The sequence below is a fragment of the Tursiops truncatus genome, chromosome 1, assembly GCF_011762595.2.
Source record: "Tursiops truncatus isolate mTurTru1 chromosome 1, mTurTru1.mat.Y, whole genome shotgun sequence".
NCBI classification, from domain to species: Eukaryota; Metazoa; Chordata; class Mammalia; order Artiodactyla; family Delphinidae; genus Tursiops; species Tursiops truncatus.
The window spans coordinates 39,334,577-39,353,510 of NC_047034.1; the positions used below are offsets into that span (position 1 = coordinate 39,334,577).

General features: G+C 41.4%; 1 protein-coding gene across 1 annotated transcript in view; it reads right to left on the reverse strand.

Moving 5' to 3' along the window:
- The window catches only part of KCNH1 (potassium voltage-gated channel subfamily H member 1), a 122,575-nt gene that overhangs the window by 80,758 nt on the left and 22,883 nt on the right, over window positions 1-18,934 (reverse strand). The window contains exons 4-5 of the mRNA XM_073804688.1: window positions 10,953-11,076; window positions 7,089-7,195 (exon numbers count right to left, since the gene is read on the reverse strand). Of these exons, the coding sequence (XP_073660789.1) occupies window positions 7,089-7,195; window positions 10,953-11,076 (231 nt within the window). The remainder of the gene's footprint in view (window positions 1-7,088; window positions 7,196-10,952; window positions 11,077-18,934) is intronic.

The following is an 18,934-nucleotide window of genomic DNA, read 5'->3' on the forward strand; positions in this document are numbered from 1 at the left end:
AGGTGTTCGTATGACTTTAAAAGAGAATGTATCTTAAGGTGTTTAATGAAACTCCAAAGCTGCCTCCACCTGTTCATAAGGAAAAGGGCCAGTCTCAACCATAACAAGGGAAAAGGTAGAAAATTCAATGCTTAAGTCTCCATGTAATTTAAATTTGACTGAAGGGCGAAAAACAAAACCTCAATAAATGGAGAGAGTTACACTGTTTGTAGATTAAAAGAATCAATTCTGTAAGATGTCAAACCTCCCTTTTTAATATATAAATTGAATGCAATTTCAATCAGAATCTCAATTCTTCCTTTTTTCATTTGTTTTTCTCAGAGCTTGATGAATTGACATTCAATTCAAATAGAAAAGTAAAGGTAGAAGAACAGCCAAGAAATATTTGAAGAGAAAACGTATGACAGGGACTACCTACTATAGTAACTAGGAGCCATTGGCAATGACCCTAAAACAAGCAATAATGAAGACAATAGTATCATTTACTGAGTGCTTCCAGCGGGGCCAAACCCTGACACATCACGGTTTACCTTTCACAACAACTCTGTGAAGTGGAATTGCTACTGTGACATTAACCCCAATTTAAATATGGACAACCCAAGTGGGAAAGCATTTTAACCAAACTCATGTAGCTAATAAGTTACACAAGGAAAAAGAGGAGAGACACAAACCCATGAAATGTGTGAGAACTTAGCATATGTAAAACGAGCATTTCAAATTGGAAAGAAAGAGCTGGATGATAATAAGGAGTGTTATAAAAGTAACAGAAGGAAAAATGGAAGAATACTTTTATTATTTAGGTAAGGAGAAGGGCTTCCTAAGTATTATATAAAGGTCAGAACCATAAAGGAAAAGACTGACAAACATTTTTTACTTCTATATGGTATTTTAAAAGTCTTTAATTAAAGAGAAAAATTTTAATAGGCAAAATGTTTTCACTATGTGTGTGATTTAGGATCAATATCTCTCACATATAAGCAGCTTCTAGTACTGAAAAAGTAAAAGACAATCTATTGGTAAAATAGGCAAAAGACGACTGTTTCCTATTAGATTTGTCTTCACAACAGATTGTCACCTCCTCAAAGGCAGAGTCGGTTTCTTATATGTGGATCTCTTTGGCTCAAACCCACAGGCCTGCAGTAGGTAATCAATAAGGACTTAGCCGGCAGCTTCTCTTGCTCTAAGCTGCCTTTCCCTGGGCTTCTCTGCTGGAGAAGCTGATCCACAGCTCCCAAACCAGGGTCCCCAGACACACCATGAATTGTGGAGTCAGTCAAATGCTGGGGGGTGTTATCCAGAGGGTGAACTGATTTCACTAAGGGCTGATACTTCTTAACTTTCTTGTTCGAAAAATGGAAAAACTAATTGGCCAGCCCAAAAGTGGCCACCTAAATATTTGCTGAATGAGTTCATGAATGATGACTGTCATTGATATGAGAAAATGATCCAGCATACTGAGAATGAGTTAAGTCACAATACAAAATATATAGCAATTCCAAAATGCCCAGGTTTACTGGTCAGACTGGCCAATAGATAGAAAGAAACGTTTCAAATAAGCCAGTCTCCAAGATAGGTAATAGTATTACACACACTCATTCCAAAACACACCATGAAGCCTTCTGCTAATTACTTCCAACTCCCCAAAAGGTAAAATAAACATGAATGCCTATCACTAGCGGATCCTTTCTACAAAGTTATCCTTGTAAATACTAAAGAATGGGAGGGGGGAGAATCAAAACAATTTATTAAGAGTTTATAAAGAAAATCACAAGAATTAAATAGAACATATGGGCAAAGAATCTGAACAATTAACATAAAAAAGTAATTTAAAATGGATATTAAATAGGAAAAATACTTCACTCTCACTAGCATTAAAAATACTCATTAAACAAAAAAATGTAATTATAGGCAATCTGTTCAGTGCTAGAGCAATTCAATGAGTCAGACACTCACAGTCTGCAAGTGAACTTGGAAATGCATTCAATTCTGGAACACAATTTGGCAAAATGTCTCAGGAACCTTGGTTCACATTCTTTAACACAGTAATTTTCAACTTCTAGGAAATATTTCAGAATGTCAACTAATATCTTTGCATGAAGATCTTCACCTCAACATTATATTTAATCAAGAAAATTTAGAGACTCATAAATATCCAACAATAAAGGAAGTGTTAATAAAATTCCTTCTAAATTATATTTATGGGGAATTTTAATGATAAGGATATTTTTATGATAAAAAATTAAATAAATGTACAATTTCAAATTGCATACATGTCAAAGTCTCAACTATGTAACATGTGCAAGACAAAACGCCAAAATGTTAATAGGATGGTAGTATTTCTCCAAGTCTTTGAGTCTTTAGGGTGATTGATTTTCTTCTTGAAGCCTTCATACGTGTTTTCCATAGTAAAAATGCATTCATTTAAAAATCAGAGAAAAAAGAAAAAAAACCTTCCTTTAAATGATGACATTTCACATTTTAAAATCTCAAATGGGTGACATTTCCCCCACGGGACTCCATACTGCTTTAAAATGCTGAAAGTTTCAATCTCTTGAACTACAAATTGTGAAAGTAGCAGCAAACCTGCCTCCTCCTCTCTCTCCTCCCATCCATCTCTGTTCAGTCTGCTCCTCCCGGGCCAGCCGGTCAGTTCAGCCCCACAAGGCTTGCTCCTTGGCTCCGAAGCCCTCACTGTGAATCACACACTCTTGGGTCACTCATCTGTTTCTTGGTAACTGTCAAGTTCCTTTCAAAGTCACTCAGCAAACATGGGCCGAGCGCCTCCTCTGGGCTGGGCTGTGTGCTAGACACTTGCCAGTCAGTGGGCTCCACTGGCAAGTCCCTAGGCTCAGCCTCCTCCCATTTCCCCAGACACCTCTCCTTCTCAGCTGCCTCTTCCCCACCGCTCCCCCAGCAGGCCACAATCATCTTGCCGCCGCGGTGATTCCTAACGGGTCTCCCACCTCTGGTCTCCTACGATGCATTCCATCTCCACTCTCTAATGGAGTCATCTTTCTGAAATGAAAATCTTACTACTATACACTTAACCCTGCTTAAAACCGCTCAACACCTCTCACGCCACCCTCTGTCCCCAACACCTCTGCTCTTAAGACAAATTCTAAACTCTTTAACGTGGCTGCACGATCGGCCCTTCTCAACCTCTCCAGCTACACTGGTGACCCATGCATTTACAGATTTATTTAATTACTCCATGAGTTCAGGTGGAACACCTTCTGGGTCAGGCACTGTGCTGGGTGCAGGGGATCCAGCCGGGTAGAGACACACCCTGTAGGCGTGGAAGTCAGCCTTCACTGCAGCTGCTTTCTGTCCTTGCTACTCAGAGTGTGATTCATGGACCAGCGGCATTAACGTCACCTGGAGCAGAATCTTGGGCCCTTCTGCAGACCTACCGAATACAAGTATATACTTTTTTTGATTTGCAGGTGATGTTATATATCCTGTCAAAGTCTGAGGAGTTCTGCTTTGCGTTTCTTCAAATGTCAGTGCTGCTCTCCCCTATTGCCCTCTCCACGTGCCCTTCATCAGCCTGGGATACTCTTTGCCCTTCTCTCTGCCTAACTCCCCACTATCCTTCAGTTTCTGCATGAATTTCCTGCCTGCTAGGAAGACTTCCTTCCCTGACCTCCTAAGTTAGGGTGAAGGGACACCCCCCATGTGATGTCACCATCAAAACACTTACAGCTCTATACTGTGATGTGGCCCCCGACCCCTGCAAACACTGTGGAAGCAGAGGCTGGGTCTGTCTTTTCGTAACTGCGTTCCTAGGAGCAAGTCTAGTGTCTGACAGAGTATAGTCAGACCTCGCTTTATTGCGCTTCACAGACACCACATTTATTTTTTAACAAGTTGAAGGTCTGTAGCAGTCCTGCATTGAGCAAGTCTATTGGCACCATTTTTCCAACAGCATTTGTTCACTTCATGTCTCTGTGTCACATTTTGGTAATTCTCACAATATTTCAAACCCTCTACAGCAAAAAGATTACAAGTCACTGAAGGCTCATATGATGATTAGCAAAAAATTAATTAAGGCATACACATTGTTTTTTTAATAGACATAATGCTACTGCACACTTAATAGACAGTTATGTTTACAGTATACCACTATAACAACTTTTACATGCACTGGAAAACCAAAAAATTCGTGGAACCGAACCTACAATATCTCTGAGGTATGCCTGTAGTTGGTCAGTAAAAAGCCATTAACAAAAACGTAGAATTTGGTGCAACTGTAAAATACCCAGGCTTAAAAAATAATTTAAAGTTTCTAAATTCCTCAGGTGAGGGTAGATTTGGAGGAGTTGGGGACAGTGAACAGGTTCCTAGGAAGAAACCAACACTATCTGCATCCATGTCTGCTTCATGTTTTATGTACAGGCTTAGCCTTGGACGAAACCCCTGCCAGCCCACTGGACATCCTTGTGTAAATTAGAAAGAGAAGTTCCTCCCTCAGCACAGATGCAATTCTAGGCCAGGGTGCACAGAGGACCTAGCAAGCAAACTGGTTTCTGGTTGCCCCCATGCAGGGTAGAGCCTGCACCACCATATGTGGTGGCCCTGCCTTGTGCCCCGACTAAAACCAACCCCGTCTGGAAAGAACAGCCATGGAGCAAGCACTGGAAACCAGGTCCCGGCTCGGCATGACCTCGGGTGAGGAATTTACCTTGTTAAACAATGGAGATACGTAACGTCAGCCATGACTACTTCACGGGGCTCTCTCAACATTTTTAAATAGAGTGGCGTCATACTTTCCACAGAGTGTATTTTCTAAAATCAAAGGGTAGGGTAGAAGTTGCATATGACCACAATTGCTCTTGAGAATGCCTTCACATCACCCATGAAGTAGAGTCCATGCCCAGGCTGACATGCCACTCTGGAGACTGGCATGCGTCTCTCTCAATAAGCCCACCACAACCTCCAGGGAGGGAAGAGATGCTGATTCTTTGGTAAAAACATCAGTTGAACTGACTGGCTTCCATGCCTAGGCCACGTCTACCTAACGTACAGAACCGGAAGTACCAGAATCACCCTCAGTGCGATGAGATACTCACAATACGAGGCCTTCAGCCCCCGAGGCAGCTGAGGGAACAGTAGATTCCCCCCTGCCATCTCATACTCACTCTGGGGTACATGCCCACTGAAGAAAATAGCAAGTGGAATCACTAATTCAGTTTTAATTATGTTTCCCTCTCTCTTCCTTTTATGCCCACCATGCAGAGTTGACTTTGAGCAAGTTAAATGCATAGTCTAATGAAGCTTGAAAACTCTGAAGCAAAGTATAAACGCAAGGCATTATCTTTGTGATGCGCCTACCTGATTAGTAGTCTGTGATGTGGGGAAATCCACACTGTTCAGGACACAAAGCTACCAGTGTGGGAAACTTTAACTCACTCCCTTAGCTCTGGGCTCACGGGCAGACCCCTCCCCTCCCATGCAAAGGCACTGCTGGCGTGCTCCTGGGAACAGCTGTTGCTTTGAGTTGTGTCTCCCGTAGAGGAAGGGCTGGCACGGAGCCAGTCACAGTCTTTCACCTCATTCTTCTCAGGCCTATTTGGCAAAATGTCTCAGGGTAGGAACTAGGGTAGGTCTCGAGGTAGGAACTAGACCTACTGGCTGAGGAGGTGAAATGGTACAAGGCAGCAACTCTAGTGTGAAAGTGCAGGACCAACCCTCTCAGAGTTGCTGATGCCCAAAGCTAATCTCTCAGCTCAGCGTCTGCACTGGCCACCAAGCAAAGAGTCCTCTCGGTTGCCTGCACCAACACTCCAGACTGAAAAAAAGTCCCAGCTCCTTCCAGATAAAAGCCACATGTGCCCACTGCTTTCCAGAGCAAAACATATCATCCTGAATGCCACCAAAATAAACACTTATCCTAACGTGCCACCTGGGCCATTCTGGAAATGTTCTAGCGAACCAATGACCTACTTAGTTCAATCCTACATACAAAGAACAGGATTTCTTACAACCAAATAGTGTTTTGAAAAACCAAGCACTCGGTCTTCCCTGGTGGCACAGTGGATAAGAATCTGCCTGCCAATGCAAGGGACATGGGTTCGAGCCCTGGTCCGGGAAGATCCCACATGCCGTGGAGCAACTAAGCCTGTGTGCCATAACTACTGAGCCTGCGCTCTAGAGCCCGTGAGCCACTACTGCTGAAACCCACGTGCCACAGCTACTGAAGCCTGCATGCCTAGAGCCCATGCTCTGCAACAAGAGAAACCAGAGAAGCCCTTGCACCGCAACAAAGAGTAGCCCCCACTCGATGCAACTAGAGAAAAGCCCGCGCACAGCAACGAAGACCCAACACAGCCAAAAATTTAAAAATAATAAAAATTAAATTAAATTTATAAAACAAAGCACTCTTCAACACCTCTGCAGCCCTGCTACGGCTATGTTTCCATACAGCCCACTTTCCATACTTCCAATACAATTAATCTCCATTCAACAGGAAACTGCTAAGAGAAAGCAAGTTCTATACTTGTGTATAGCTATTGACCTAGATTCTTCATTAATATACTTGTGGAAGTTATTATACACAAAACAAATACCAATTAACAATACATTTTGACTAACAGTGATTACAGTATTAATTTGATTAATACTGTCTCTGACAGAAAACTGGGGTCACCAGGGAAACAAAATTTTATTTAGAAACTCTTAATTGGGCATCTACTGGTGTTACCCGCTGTGCTAAGTGCTATAGGGAGATAGATACAAATGTGAACTGGACAGAGATTCTAACCCACCTCCTCCCTCCCCACCTAAGAAGCCTTAAAGTCTACAAGTGCCTTAGGCCAACAACTCAACATAAGGAAACCAATAGGAAAAACACTAACTCTGGGCAGAAAAGAGATCACGAAGTCTTAATTGGTTAGTGACAAGTACAAATGCTCATGTGAAGAACTGTAACTCATCAATCCATACCATTTACCCCAACATACACACTGGCTTCAAGGAACAACATTTAGCTGATGGGAGAAAAGAAAACCTAAGACAGCAACAGAGAAAGAGGAGATATTTTACTCTTCCAAGCACATCAAGGTATGGTTCAGAATGGTCTGAATACTCACTGTTCTTCTTGTACATCAAAATTTCAAAGGAATTCATCTCATAGTTCTCAAATGTCTGCCGCACCTTTTCAATGGTGTCTTTATCAGTCAGCTCCCCGTACATAAAACTGCAAAGCAACCAAACAGCCCAAGTTAGATGAACAAGTATTTATTATTCTACAAGCATCTGTTTTTACCTGCTCTATACCCAGCACTGTGCTATGCACTGTGGAACACACACACACACACACACACACACACACACACACACACACACAATGAAAACATTTGTTCAATCAAAAACGATTTACTGATTGAGCTGGAATCAAGACTCCATCCCTGTCCCCCCAAAACTGACAGTCGAATGAGACACACTAGAAAACAGTAGATCAGAAAACAGTAGATTAGAGAATAGTATGACCAACACATGAGGAATTACAACACTAAGAATCGGCACAGAGCACTGTCTGAGTGGTCAGAAAAGGCTTCCCAGAGGCAAGAACAAAAGAGATCTAAAGAGCAGGTGGAAATCTGCTGAGAAAAGGAGGGAAACGAACATTCTAGGCAAAAGACAAGCATGTGCAAAGGCACAGAGGTGAGAGGAAGGTTAATTCTGGAACCTGAATACAGTTCAGTTCCATATGTCTGGAATGTAGACAGTAAGGGGAAAATTAGCAACAGGTAATATGGAGAGGTAAGCAAGGGCCAGATCATGGAGGAGATCATGGCATTACAGGTCAGGTGAAGTCATTTAAACTTTATCCCGAAAGCAATGCATGGAGAGCCCCTGCAGGGTTTCAGGCAAAAGAGTTACATAACGAGATCTGCATTTTAGAAATACAACTCTGAGAGACGTCCTGAGAAGGATGGCAGAATAAATCTGGACCACAGATTTTTCCTCTTCTAATTCCTAACAAATTAAACAAAAGAATAGGAAAAAAAAAAGTCACCAAACAAGAAAAAGGGTGCAATTTGATGCTCTAAACATCAAGACATACTGTAGCTAAGGAAAGAAAAGAAGATTCAGCAAACAGAAGATTCAGCCACTGTCTGTGCAGCTCTTTTTCCTACCCCACCACTAAAAAAGAAAAAAGAGCTCTGGGTTGAATAAATCCAGATGATAAAATTCTACAAATTCTTTCTAATACTTCTCCACACTCCTCACAATTTGGAGAAAAGTAAACTAACAGGGTAAATAAGCATCCTGAAAAAAAATTAGAGAAAACCTCTGGATAGTAGAAGCTTCTGCCTACTAATACTGGTTCTCAGCAGAGGACGGAAAACTGCCGGGACTGTCCATTTTCTTGGGTCCGCACACTGAATATGGTCTGAAGACCAAGGTTTTTCCCTCTAGGAATGGGATAACATTCCCAACAACTAGGCTGAGCGACACTAACAAAACGTGAGAGGAGAGAAACCATCCCTCAATGGGGCTGGAAAAGCCAGTCCTCCAACAAAGGCTGCCCATGGACCCGCCCAAGCATGTCCCCTGCCCACCCCAGGCCTTCAGACGACACCAACAAGGAAGGACAGCCATGCTCAGCCTTCAAGGCTTATGTAATGTATAGAAGCAGCGGCGTGGGTTCCCAAACAATACACAACCCATCTTCTAAAATTGTGCATACCTAACTGTGCAATTTAGCTTTTTCTTGATGACTTGAATCATAGAATCACAGAATTTCAGAACTAACAAGAACCTCAGAAGTTATCAAGCACAATTCCTGAACCACCAAGTCAAGCGCCATGCTCAGCTTGATACTGGAACAGCCGTGGGCTTACTGTGAGCTTCCACTTTCCAGCACCCTGCAAGAAAAGTGCCCTAGCTATTGACTTTATGAATTCTGTGTCACTTTTGTTATCACGTCCCTTCCCAGCCCACTGAGAGATGCTATTATCTGTGGTTCCCCGTGAGCCCATCTCATGTAGTACTCTGCTTTGGGGCTGTGTTCTTCATCTATAAACCAGGAAAACAGATAATTGAGCTGGGTGAATTACCTTTAAAAAGAAGGATAGATCAAGACTAAATTAGCCATGCCTGAGAACAAGAGGATTTCTTTCTCCCAGGAGGTAAAAACTTAAGCTCTATAACCATTTTACTTAGCTGGTTTTGCTCTAAGGCCTTTTTAGCTTCCTCCCACTTTCCCTTTCTGAATGGATTTGCTAGATAAGTGACTTATGTGATGGTTGTATAGGCTGGCAATTTCCTTCACAAGGTAAAACCAATCCCTGCAAAGTGGAGTCTTCAAATAAATGAAGTACCATAATTATGCCCAGCTTTCCTTACTCTTCTGTACTTTTTCAAGTTGTAGTTTAGTGGTAGGTGTACATTTCCTTTGTCTGGACATTAGATTTCAGATGCCTGCAATGCAAGAAATAAGCCAAAAGGCTCCTGAGCAATTAGGGATGTGGCTAACACAAAGGCACGTTTACTTTCCTTCTAGAGAAGGGACACCTTCAGGGAATTAAATAAGTTTCTTAGAGTTGCGCGTAAAAGAAAGTTGGCTAAATTATCCAGTTCTCTTATCTGATTTTCTTAAAGTGTCTGACTATAGCCAATAAGAAGCAAGAAAGGTAAGGAAAGGCTGCTCAAGTCACACGAAAAAGCGAAGCTCACTCTCCCAGTGTGTTCTGACTGTGTACGTGCACGTACAGATGGAAACACAGATGCACATACACAGATACTTAAGAGGATAACAGCACACCGAGAATATAAGAGAATTCTATCGTAATACTTGAGTCATCATTTTTAAACCGTTGAGGGAATCTTTTTTTTTAACACCTTTATTAGAGTATAATTGCTTTACAATGGTGTGTTAGTTTCTGCTGTATAACAAAGTGAATCAGCTCTACATATACGTATATCCCCATATCTCCTCCCTCTTGCGTCTCCCTCCCACCCTCCGTATCCCACCCCTCTCCTTTGAGGGAATCTTCAATTTTCCATTTCCCAGTCCCAAAAACCTAAAATTTAAGAAAATGATAATATTTTCAAAACATTTAATACTTTTCACCAAATGAGTTACTTGGCTGATTTAATATCAAGAAAATGCAACTTCTGAGAACCAAAGACTATGACTGGGTCAGATGGGTTTTTCCACCCTTTGGAGATGGGTTCACTTTTGGGTGTAGCAGGTTTAGGAAGATGATTCCACTGCATGCGAACACCACTGAAGACAGAAGACTCTGAGGAAGGTGAGGAGTGAGAGGCGCCAAAGGCTGTGGAGCCAAGACCTTGTTGGGGCAGCACAGGGTCCGGGTCACACGCTCCGCAGGACACCTTGAAGATGCTCTAAAAGAGCTTTTCTAGTGCCACGGCCCAAGGGCGCTGCTTGGTTAGGAACCCTGTCAAATGCACAAGCTTCACAGCACCCTTTGCTTCTGCCTTTGAGTCAGTGATCAGAGAGAGATGTGACAGCAACAAGGCAGCAAGACATGGTTCTCTTCTCGTTTTCTGATGAAAAGCCCTATGAACAAGGCCCTTGTCTCCAACATGCTGTTTATTCTTAAAAAACGGCCATACGTGTTTTAAAATTAATTTAATCATCTAAAATCATCCATTTCATTTGATTTCACTTAATCTTCTTTCACATAATTTCCATCTAAACCCTCATAAAATTTTGAGTTCACATTTTATTGATAAAATGATTTTCCTGAGTTTTTCTAGGTTTTCTCCCATGTCACTGACTGTAAATTCATTAGCTGTAGGGACTATGTTTTAGATCTTCTTTGATTTTCCCAGTACAGTGTGTGAACTAGAGATGATCGTGCAATAAATATTCCTGAATGAATGCTGCATGAAAGGAAATTCCCAAGCTGAGTAAGCCAGTTTCTTTTTCCAAAAAGATACCATGATAGAGTGTTGAACAGAACCCCAAACATAAATACCTGCAGGTACTGCTTTTTTGCATCACTTCCGCCCTGTGATAGCCAGACAGCTTGCAAAATCCATCATTGCTGTACACGATAGGCCAGTCCACTATCTGGGCATTCCCCAACACAAAATTAGTATCTGTTAAAAAAAAAAAACAAAACAGAAGAAGAAGAAGGGGAAGGAGAAAAGAAAAGGGCATATGAGGCAAGACATTAGTTGAGAATCAATGAGGACATAAATAATAACCAATCCAGGTATTTTTGTTTCCCTCCAAAATGGCCCTCTGAGGAATACAGAAGAACAGAGCTTTAGAACTGAATATTTGGAATGCAAATGCTGAGGTTTCTGTACTCCAAAGGAAGCATGCTTCACCAACCAACCAACGTTTTCGGCAGAAATCCAGTGATTTCCGTAAGACATACTCAAGTCCTAATTTTTCATCTCCGTGAGATTATGCTGGTAATGTGGAGCCAGAGAGAATCCAAAAGTAATTTCTTCTGGGCTCCATCCAGCATCTTGGCCCTGTCAGTCTTTTGGGCAGAAGCTACAAACTGGCCTTATGCACCCTGATTAATATTTGCTGATCCTTGGAGGAGAAGGCCTTCTTAGAAAGGCAAGGGGACAGCAGGTTGCCTCCTGGAATACACACACCAGAGAGCCTTCCTCTCCATAAAGAAGTGACTTAGACCTTCCTAATGCTAGGGCTCTATAGAACCTGATCAAGATGCTGGCAATGACAAAAACTTTCTTACTGATTTTGAAATCATGGAGCCGCAGAAAGCACATTGCAGAGCTCTTTCATGGAGCACCGGCCCACCATTCACTTGTGATGCGGGGATTAAGTAAGCCAGATATGTTGGGCTATTTAGCGTGTTCTCACCACTTTCCACATTTTTAAAGATCAGAAGTCTTCGATACCTTTTGTGCTCAGGAAATCAAGTGTCCCTCTTCTCTTTTCAAGACCTTAAGCAAATAACATCCAGAACTTCAATATAATCATTATTTTGGCTTGGCTCTCTCCCCTCCACAGAATAATCACCCCTTCCACACCTCCACCCGACCAAAAAAAGGAATGAAAGGACACACATACAGACCCTTCTTTTGTTGTAAACCGGAGGGGGTTTTGTTTACATATATACACTATGTGGAGTGGAATTATGGTGACATGTAATGTCCTCATTTAATTGGGAGGTTAATTTTGTTCTAGTACAGCATTTACAGTTTATGCACAATATGGGTAACCATCCTTTCCTATCTATGTGAGGAAAAGAGGAAGGAGAGGCAGGAGGAATAGCCAAATACCATAATCTACTCTTTTTTCTGACATTTGGTTTGTTTATTAACACTTGCAAACATTCGAAGGCTCTTAGATTTGAGTGGGCAGCTTAGCTGCCACCAGCTTTGAGAAGACTCTCAGCAGTGCTCCAGCTATACAGCGTACCTGGGTATCTGTTCCTTTCTGGTGGTCCAAAAGGATGGTACCTACCTCACTGTGCCCTCACAATCTGCTGCAGCCCCTTCCAGTGTGAGCAATCTTGGTGAAAGGTGATGTCTCTGCTTGGTGGTTTCGGCCACCAGGAAAGCTGACAGCTAAAGGGCCTGTAGCAGTGGCTCCCCACCCCGCCAAGAGAGACCTGACCTCAGCCAGATGGACCCCACGCACCTGAGCCTCTGACGGTGGACACGAGAGGGAACTAGCAGGTGGTCACCAGGTCGTGGGGTGCTCATCCACGCCTTCCTGCTGGGAGAGCATGGCTGCATCCCTCACCCAGCCTGCAGATGCCTTCAGGGCCACCCGGGATCCTACGCCTGGCTCCCCAATCTAAGGTGGGTGCCGTGGCTCCTTCATTTCCTGCTCAAAATTTCCTTCTACTCCAAGTTGTCAGAGCTCAGCTGTGTACTGGAAGTAAGACTCCTCACTGAGAACCCCTGGGTGTGGTGACGTGGGCACTGCTGACCTCATGGGCTACGGCACTTGCAGCCAACCTGAGCCTCATAGGGTCAGAGATTCAGCATCAGATAAAACAACAATATTGGTTCCACAGTCAGAAGTAGCAGAATTAAAATGAAAGAAGAGCTTACTTACTTATTTATTAGCAATGGAGGCTACGCTTACTGTCAGTCTGAGCAGGGACTTCAACTAGAGGGATTCATTTTATGAATACGCACAGCTTCAAAGTTCTAACCCCTGGCTAAATTTAGAGAGCGCCTATCACTTATTTGTGCAATTTCTTTCTCTTTGCTGAAGATACGCATCTGTGTACATATCTATTGTGATGAGTAATACAGTAAGTTACTCTTAATGTACTCTTGGGAATGCTTTGATATACTGAAAAGGAACAGAAAACAGCACCATCATGAAGTGAATCTGCAAACCTGCTAATCTTATAAATATGCCTTTAGTAAAAATACACAGCCAGTCCTTCCCTCTGTCTCTCCCTATATATGCACAAATACTTCAAGTTCCCATTGTATATCAAGCACAATGCAAAACGTTGGGATATCCAGCTTGACAAGGTATGGCCCATGCCCTTCGGGAACTTACCAGAACAAATAGGCCTGCATACAACTACCTAAACAGGGCATGAAATACTTAACTCTGTTCGAGGGAGGTAAAGGACTGTGTCTCTGAGTGGTCACAGTGGAAGTTGCTCTCGTCTGGAAGGATGAGTAAAATTCACTTAAACATTTTCAATGCCTAAAATGTACCTGCCACAGATGACACAAAAATAGACAGAGAACTGAAAATACGACGCCTGCCTCTGGTAAATGTAAGAGGCTGTGGGAAGAACAGAAAATTTCAGGCAGAGGACCCAGCATGAGCAAAGGTCGGGCAGCACAGGACACAGAGCAGACTGGTGTACACACAGGGCAGCCAGGAAGACGAATGAGCAGGAGGTGAGCCTGCAGACTGGACTGCAAAGGGTCTTGAATATCAGGGAGCTCTGACTTTATTCTGGAGACAAGCTAACCCTTCATGCTGGTCTTCTCTCTCTGAAAAAACTCACGTTTCTTGAACTGAGTAACTAAGCCTTAAAAGAAGTACAAAATTCACTGAATTATCCCTGAGTTCATATGAAGTCTAGTCAGTTTAACTCTCTCTCTTAAGTTCTTAAGAAGAACTTAAAAAAAGAAAAAAAACTAATTAGTATTCTCAGAAAGACTCAAGTGACAATATACCCATAAAACAAAAACAAGATGCTGGGTGGGGGTGGGGGTGGGGAAGACCCATAGGAGAACAAATGAACAAGTAAATAAGAGCTCCTGTAAATTCAAAGTAACAATTAAAAATTCAGCATAAATGTTAGAAGACAAAATAAAGTCTCACAGAGTACAGTACAGAAAGAGACATAAAAAAATAAGAAAGACACAGAAGATCAATCAAGAAAAACAGCATGCATCCTAATAAGAAGAGCAGAAAGAACAACACAAGAATAGGACAGAAGACTTTTTTTTTTAATTAAATGATCAAATCTGAGGGTAGAATAACAATATTTTCAGATATGATCTTCAGGTAAGATCTGGGAAATTTATTTCCCATATATTCTTTCTTAGGAAGTTACTTGAGGATGTTTATCAGCAAAATGAGGGAGTAATACATGAAAGAAGACAACATGGGAACTAGGAAAAAAATGTGGCTCCAAATATAGAAAGCAGGAAAGGAAGCTAATAGAAAACATTCAATATGGATTGCTTCAGAGAACAGAAGTTCCAGAAGAGAAGTTATTTAGAGATAAAGGAGGTCAGGAGTTAATGATATTCCTGATAATCTGGAATAACATAAAAAGTTTAGGCAGACTTCCCTCGTGGCGCAGCAGCTAAGAATCTGGCTGCCAATACAGGGGACACGGGTTCAAGCCCTGGTCTGGGAAGAACCCACATGCTGCAGAGCAATTAAGCCCATGCGCCACAACTACTGAGCCTGCACTCTAGAGCCCACGAATCACAACTACTAAGCCCACATGCCACAACTACTGAAGCCACACACCTAGAGCCCATGCTCCACAACAAGAGAAGCCACCACAATGAGAAGCCCGTGCACCACAATGAAGAGTAGCCCCCACTCGCCACGACTAGAGAAAGCCCACGCGTGGCAATGAAGACCCAATGCAGCCAAAAATAAATAAATAAATGAATGAATAAAAAATTTTTTTAAAAAAGATACTGAGGCATGTTAAAATTTTAAAACAAAGTTTAGTAAACATATATAATTTGGGGGGCAGAAAAGAAAACTAGAAACATCAAAGAAAACAAAAGCTGTGCAGGAAGGGAAACCAAATCATACTATATCACATCACTGTCATGTAAACACATTATTAAATTCGAATTTCTACAACCAAGTCAAAATGGACAGATCATCCAAAATGAAAGTAAATAAGGAAACACAAGCTTTAAATGATACATTAAACAACATGGACTTAATTAATATTTATAGGACATTGCATCCAAAAACAACAGAATACACTTTCTTCTCAAGTGCTCATGGAACATTCTCCAGGATAGAACATATCTTGGGTCACAAATCAAGCCTTGGTAAAATTAAGAAAATTGACATTGTATCAAGTATCTTTTCCGACCACAACGCTATGAGACTAGATATCAATTACAGGAAAAAAATCTGGAAAAAATACAAATACATGGAGGTTAACCAAGATACTACATAATAACCAAGAGATCACTGAAGAAATCAAAGAGGAAATCAAAAAATACCTAGAAACAAATGACAATGAAAACACAACGACCCAAAACCTATGGGATGCAGCAAAAGCAGTTCTAAAAGGGAAATTTATAGCAAAACAATCCTACCTCCAGAAACAAGAACATCTCAAATAAACAACCTAACCTCACACCTAAAGCAATTAGAGAAAGAAGAACAAAGAAACCCCAACTTAGCAGAAGAAAAGAAATAATAACGATCAGATAAGGAATAAATGAAAAAGAAATGAAGGAAACAATAGCAAAGATCAATAAAACTAAAAGCTGGTTCTTTGAGAACGTAAACAAAATTGATAAACCATTAGCCAGGCTCATCAAGAAAAAAAGGGAGAAGACTCAAATCAATAAAATTAGAAATGAAAAAGGAGAAGTAACAACTGACACTGCAGAAATACAAAGGTTCATAAGAGATTACTACAAGCAACTCTATACCAATAAAATGGACAACATGGAAGAAATGGAGAAATTGTTAGAAAAGCACAACCTTCTGAGACTGAACCAGGAAGAAATAGAAAATATAAACAGACCAATCACAAGCACTGAAATTAAAACTGTGATTAAAAATCTTCCAGCAAACAAAAGCCCAGGACCAGATGGCTTCACAGGCAAATTCTATCAAACATTTAGAGAAGAGCTAACACCTATCCTTCTCAAACTCTTGCAAAATATAGCAGAGGGAGGAACACTCCCAAACTCATTCCACAAGGCCAGCATCACCCTGACACCAAAACCAGACAAAGATGTCACAAAGAAAGAAAACTACAGGCCATTGCCACTAATGAATATAGATGCAAAAATCCTCAACAAAATACTAGCAAACAGATTCCGACAGCACATTAAAAGGATCATACACCATGATTAAGTGGGGTTTATTACAGGAATGCAAGGATTCTTCAATATACGCACATCAATCAATGTGATACACCATATTAACAAATTGAAGAATAGAAACCATATGATCATCTCCATAGAAAAAGCTTTTGACAAAATTCAACACCCATTTATGATAAAAACCCTGCAGAAAGTAGGCACAGAGGGAACTTACCTCAACATAATAGAGGTCATATATGACAAACCAACAGCCAACATCATTCTCAATGGTGAAAAACTGAAAGCATTTCCACTAAGATCAGGAACAAGACAAGGCTGCCCACTCTCACCACTATTAATCAACATAGTTTTCGAAGTTTTAGCCACAGCAATCAAAGAAGAAAAAGAAATAAAAGGAATACAGGGCTTCCCTGGTGGCGCAGTGGTTGAGAGTCCGCCTGACGATGCAGGGGACACGGGTTCGTGCTCCGGTCTGGGAAGATCTCACATGCTGTGGAGTGGCTGGGCCCGTGAGCCAGGGCTGCTGAGCCTGCGTGTCCGGAGCCTGTGCTCCACAACGGGAGAGGCCACAGCAGTGAGACCCGCGTACCCCAAAAAAAAAAAAAAAAAAAAAAAAAGGAATACAAATCGGAAAAAAAGAAGTAAAGCTGTCACTGTTTGCAGATGACATAATACTATACATAGAGAATCCTAAAGACGCTACCAGAAAACGACTAGAGCTAATCAATGAATCTGGTAAAGTAGCAGGATACAAAATTAATGCACAGAATTCTCTTGCATTCCTATACATTAATGATGAAAAATCTGAAAGAGAAATTAAGGAAACAGTCCCATTTACCATTGCAATAAAAAGATTAAAATACCTAGGAATAAACCTACCTCGGGAGGCAAAACACCTGTATGCAGAAAACTGTAAGACACTGATGAGAGAAAGTAAAGATGATATAAACTGCTGGAGAAATATACCATGTTCTTGGACTGGAAGAATCAACATTGTGAAAATGACTATACTACCCAAAGCAATCTACAGATTCAATGCAATGCCTATCAAATTACCAATGGCATTTTTCACAGAACTAGAACAAAAAATTTCACAATTTGTATGGAAAGACAAAAGACCCCGAATAGCCAAAGCAATCTTGAGAAAGAAAAACGGAGCTGAGGAATCAGGCTCCCTGAATTCAGACTATACTACAAAGCTACAGTAATCAAGACAGTATGGTACTGATACAAAAACAGAAATATAGATCAATGGAACAGGATAGAAAGCCCAGAGATAAGCCCACACACATAGTGTCACCTTATTTTTGATAAAGGAGGAATGAATATACAATGGAGAAAAGACAGTCTCTTCAATAAGTGGTGCTGGGAAAACTGGACAGCTACATGTGAAAGAATGAAATTAGAACACTCTTTAACACCATACACAAAAATAAACTCAAAATGGATTAAAGACCTAAATGTAACCCAGACACTATAAAACTCATAGAGGAAAACATAGGCAGAACACTCTATGACATAAATCACAGCAAGATCCTTTTTGACCCACCTCCTAGAGAAATGGAAATATAAACAAAAATAGGGGGCTTCCCTGGTGGCGCAGTGGTTGGGAGTCCGCTTGCCGATGCAGGGGACGCAGGTTCGTGTCCCGGTCCAGGAAGATCCTGCATGCCGCGGAGTGGCTAGGCCCGTGAGCCATGGCCACGGGGCCTGCGCATCCGGAGCCTGTGCTCCGCAACGGGAGAGGCCACAACAGTGAGAGGCCCGCGTACAGCAAAAAAATAATAATAATAAAATAAATAAATAAATAAACAAATGGACCTGATGAAACTTAAAAGCTTTTGCATAGCAAAAGAAACTATAAACAAGATGAAAAGACAACCCTCAGAATGGGAGAAAATATTTCCAAATGAAGCAACTGACAAAGAATTAATCTGCAAAATTTACAAGCAGCTCATGCAGCTCAATATCAAAACAACAAACAACCCAATCCAAAAATGCGCAGAAGACCTAAATGGACATTTCTCCAAAGAAGATATACAGATAGCCAAAAGACACATGAAAGAATGCTCAAGATCACTAATCATTAGAGAAATGCAAATCAAAACTGCAATGAGGTATCACCTCACATCAGTCAGAATGGCCATCATCAAAAAATCTAGAAACAGTAAATGCTGGAGAGGATGTGGAGAAAAGCGAACACTCTTGCACTGTTAGTGGGAATGTAAATTGATACAGCCACTATGGAGAGCAGTACGGAGGTTCCTTAAAAAACTACAACTAGAACTACCATACAACCCAGCAATCCCACTACTGGGCATATACCCTGAGAAAATCATAATTCAAAAAGTGTCATGTACCACAATGTTCATTGCAGCTCTATTTACAATAGGCAGGACATGGAAGCAACCTAACTGTCCATTGACAGATGAATGGATAAAGAAGATGT